This window comes from Phaethon lepturus, unplaced genomic scaffold (genome assembly GCF_000687285.1).
Source record: "Phaethon lepturus isolate BGI_N335 unplaced genomic scaffold, ASM68728v1 scaffold35929, whole genome shotgun sequence".
Taxonomy (NCBI): Eukaryota; Metazoa; Chordata; class Aves; order Phaethontiformes; family Phaethontidae; genus Phaethon; species Phaethon lepturus.
This window is the reverse complement of record NW_010566195.1, coordinates 1-4,342: the sequence shown is the minus strand read 5'-3', so window position 1 is coordinate 4,342 and position 4,342 is coordinate 1. Positions and strand designations below refer to the sequence as shown.

Genomic DNA, 4,342 nt, shown 5'->3' with positions numbered 1-4,342 from the left:
CCGGTTAGCCCACACCTAGTCTCGGGGTCAGCACAACAGCTGTGAAAGCGCCCAAGTAATTACCTCCAAGTAATGGCAGGGAGGAGGCTGCCCTAGGCAGGGGAGATCTTCCTGGGGCTCCTGCAAGGGACTGCTCTGAAGCAGGATTAGGACTGAACACTCTGGTTGTATTTGCAGTCGCCTGTAGAGATTTCAAGGTGTCTCTGCTCCTCAACAGTTGGGTTGCATGCCAGAAGCCTGATGTGCACATTTGATGGCTGTTTTCCAGCAGGCAGAGAACAGGGCTGGCTTTAGGGCCAGAGACTGCCTGCTGAGCCTCCACCCCGGCACATCTGAGTGCAACAGGAAGAAGGGAGGATGGAGCAGTATGAAACATTGCCTTGCTGTAACTTGAGCATCCTCCTTCCCCAGGGAACATGTAAATGCTGGGAAACGTGTGAGACTGGAAAGGTGACTGTCCCATGGGACATAAGGCCTGTCTCCATAGAAGAGCTCTTAGCTTACCTTCTTGAGGGTGTTGCAGTGGGACTTCCAGGATGCTTATTTCCCTGGTAGAAAAAGCTCTTTTTTTTTTTCCTTTGTTCTGAGTGACAGTCTCTTTTCTCGTGTATTTTATTCTGCTTCAGCCTGGCTCAAGTGGTTTCTGCCCAGTGACTGAGTGAAGAGCAACCTGGCTGGCAGTGCTGAAGTTGTTGTCAGAGCTGTTGCTCTTGGCTGTCTCAAGCTGCATTAATGCCAACAGACAAAATCCTCCCTTGCAGCTCTTACTCCTGGCAGTGCTGCAACACTGCTCCAGGATAATCAAGGGCTGACTTCCATCACAGTCAGTGGAAAACACCCTTAAAACAGAGCTGCACCTCATGTGGATCCCATGCTTTTCTCCTACAGGCTGCAAGGGCAACTGGAGCCAGCCCTTGTCCCAGCTGTCTGCCCAGCCTTTCTTCAGGGTAGTGCTGAGGGTGGTAACAACCAATCCTCCACGGAGACTTCCAGAGTGGGAATAAGATGAAGTCTTGTTGCTGTACTTGTTTTATTATTTCAGTTATTACAGATAAGCGGAAAACACCGCACAGAAGGCCAGAGCAAGGGCTGTCCCGATGCCATTTACAATGTGGTAACTACCACGCATTTGCACCCAGATTTGCCATGAACTAGCATGTTTTCATCTGTGCTCTCCCCACACAGGGCACAGCAGGCTTCCTCCCCTTTCTTTGAGAACAGGGAAGGGGCAAAGTTTACCTCAAAGTGGTGGGGAGTTCTGATGGGAGCATGTGATAGGGACAGGCCTGTGCCAAGTGAAGGAAGCAGGTTCAGCAAGTGAAAATCCTTAACCGTGCAAGCACCACACCTGAGGGAACCCAGCCAAGTGCCTGCAGCAGTTCAGAAACATGCTCCAAGCATCTCGGTCCTGTATTGTGGGGGTTGGTAAGCAGCAAAGAGGTACAAATATGCCTCAGCAGACTACCGCAGCCAGAGAGATGCATCGAGCTTGACTGGATTTCACTCCTGTTCCTTGAGTCCCAAACAAACCCAGTGCTGTAGAGCAGAGGTGGGACAGCGGAGAAGGAATTTCATGTCACCAGAGAAGTGAACAGGTTGATCTCTTGGAGGACAAAGGCCATGCTCTGCTCAAGCACACTCGGACCCTCTTGGCCTTACATCCTAACAACAACCAGCAGAGTACTCCTTTAAATTAAGGAAGCACAGACCTTGCCGGAGAAGCTGCCCTCCGGTACCCACTTCCACATCAGCACTATCTGCTTGTTTCAACACCCAGTTCAAGAAGTACAGACTAAAGCCCCCTCCATCTTCCAGCTAAATAAGACTCTGTTGGCATCCCTCCAAGCTGATGCCGGTGCAGCCAACAGGAAAGTTGTACCTCCAGTGACAGCTGAAACTTGATGTGTCATCTCAGTTGTTGAGGAAAAGTAGTGGAGAGTTTTTTGCAGGATGGCCACTCTGGAGACCCAGCAGACGGCTGCCTACTAGTGAACAGTCCTTTCCTTCTGTCTCTGGTAATCTGGAAGGGAAAGATAAGGCAAGGCTGAAAGGGCAGGAGCAGCAGTCACTGATGACAAAGGGGAATTAGCCAAAATATTAAAGGAAAACATATATTCTGTTTATACCTCACTAAGTAGAGGCAGTGTTTGCAATCCTCTTGGGTAGCAGCTGGCTTTAAAAATAGCACATTCGCACCCCAGCCAGTCATTTCAAGTTTTATCAGGGCATTTAGAACAAAAGTTTGTTTGAATTTCTCCCTTCCCCTGCTCTGTATTTTTCTTCTTTCTTCACTTAAGGGTCAGTTTCCATTTTATGAGGAATCCTTGTTTGGCTTGACTTGACCTCTCCCCACCCCGCCCCTTATATCTATGAACTTTATGGGTGCAGAAGCTGAGAGTTAATACAGTCTTTTCCATCAATCAGAATTTAAACATCCTTAGGGAGGGATAAAAACCACAAGCAGTGTCCACCATCAGCATAGGTCCACTAGCAATTAGACAGAACTAATTCCTTTGTTATTCAAGGATAAGTAGCTGTTTCTACATTTCTCAAGTTAATGTTTCCATTCAACAGTCATCTCAGCTTTTAGCACTGTGTTGCTAAGCCCTGCTCTACAAGTTTTTCTATGTGGGCAGCTGAAGCCAGTCCTTACTATTTTGACTTGGTGGCTGTCCTGATCCCCAAATCAAAGCCCAGTGTTCTTTCTGATCTGCAGGCTGCTAGCTTAACACCGTCTATGACATTAGACTCGTAACTGCTAAGCTTAGGTAGAATCATCAGGGAGGCATGGCAGTCTGCCTCCCAAGGAGAAATGCTGCTAGGTGTCTGGGCTCGGAGCTAGCAGGCACTTACTGTAGGGGAAGTAACGCACGCGCATGGTGATTTCACGGGCTGTCTTCAGGATCTCCACAGCCTGAAAGCAGAGAGAGTTGCTCAGTGACCAGACTGGGCTGGAGGATAGGAAAAAGGAATGCATCAGTTATGTAGTTCCAGCAGCTGAGTTAGTGCAGGCTGAGAGGCCGGAAGAAGATGGTGTATGCACGGACTCTCCATCCTGTCCCTGCTCCAGCAGCTGGGCTGCAGGAGTGCTCACCTTGCTGTGCTCAATGTCCTGGAAATCCACATCATTCACCGAGAGCACCTGGTCCCCTTCCTGCAGCCCAGCTCTGTGTGCGTCCGAGTCAGGGATCACCTGTGAAGGGAAGAGCAGATGCAGAAGCAGTGACTCTCTGCAGAGCCAGTGCCGCAGCTTCCCTCCCACCCAGCTAAGACAGCCCAGCCCCAGAGCTGCCCCATGGTGCCTCCTCACACGGGACTGGGGCACACTAGCAACACCCCATGGGCTGGGGAGAGATCAGGACATGGTGCAGGACTATCTGATTGCTGCTTGGTGCATGGCAAATTACAGCTATGAGTTTGGAGATGCATATAAGGCATATGACAGTCTCCCTACATAGCCAGCTGGCTCAGCAACACCCAAGGGAACAGACAGAACACAGGGAGGCAATAGCAGAGGGACAAACACACCTTAGAGATGAAGATCCCCAGCTGCGAGGCTTTTCCTCCCCGAATGTTGAAGCCCAGCTGTGAGAGAAAGTGCAGTGAAATGCAGCAGTGAAATGCAATCCCTTTGGCCCAGGACCCCTCCTGCTGGCAAGATGTTTCTTCCGGAGGGAGCAAAGGTGTTGGCGCTGCAGCGTTCGGCCAGGCAGCAGGAAGCACCAGTCCCCCTCTGCGAATTCCTGTGGCAGTCTCACCTCGAACACCCTCGGGGCCCCTTGCTCCCTGTCCTTTACCGGCTCCACATCGCGACATCCTGCGCCGCCCTGCCTCACCCACACGGCTTTCTTCTCCCCCTACAGGCACGGCCCGTCCCAGCAGAGCAGCGGCCATGCCTCCCCTTACCCCAGCCGTCCTCCCGAGTCCCTGGATGAGGACGGTACTAGGAACCTGCCCGGCCTCCCTGGCCGCACTCAGCAGGTATCTTGCTAAGAGAATGTGGGGGATGATCGTAATTATAACAATTATCATTAGCCCGCAGCTCGGCCTCTGAAATCTGCTGATTTTTTGGGCCAGGAAAGGCATTGGGAACGACGAGCGTGAATCAAACACGGAAAACACCAGTCCGAGGAGACCCCCGCAACTCCCCACGGCGCCCGTTGGGCTGCGCGGCCACCGGGCGCGGGGGGCCGCGGCGGGGGGTTCAGTGGGGTCTCACCTGCGCCCCGGGCGGCTTCTTCAGGACGATGGTGCGGGGCAGGAACTGGGTGAGCTCGTTGTTGTAGTCGGGGTGGTACACCCTCTGCAAAGCAACGCGCCGGCGGCCGTCAGGCGGCGGGAC

General features: G+C 52.3%; 1 protein-coding gene across 1 annotated transcript; it reads right to left on the bottom strand.

Moving 5' to 3' along the window:
• Positions 1 to 1,985: 1,985 nt before the first annotated feature.
• PDZD11 (PDZ domain containing 11) lies at positions 1,986 to 4,309 on the bottom strand (the record flags this gene model as incomplete). Its single annotated transcript, XM_010295412.1, has 5 exons — positions 1,986 to 2,020; positions 2,854 to 2,914; positions 3,095 to 3,193; positions 3,529 to 3,585; positions 4,220 to 4,309. Coding segments are annotated over 5 exons (342 nt in total), but the record flags the coding sequence as incomplete, so codon positions are not given.
• Positions 4,310 to 4,342: the final 33 nt, after the last annotated feature.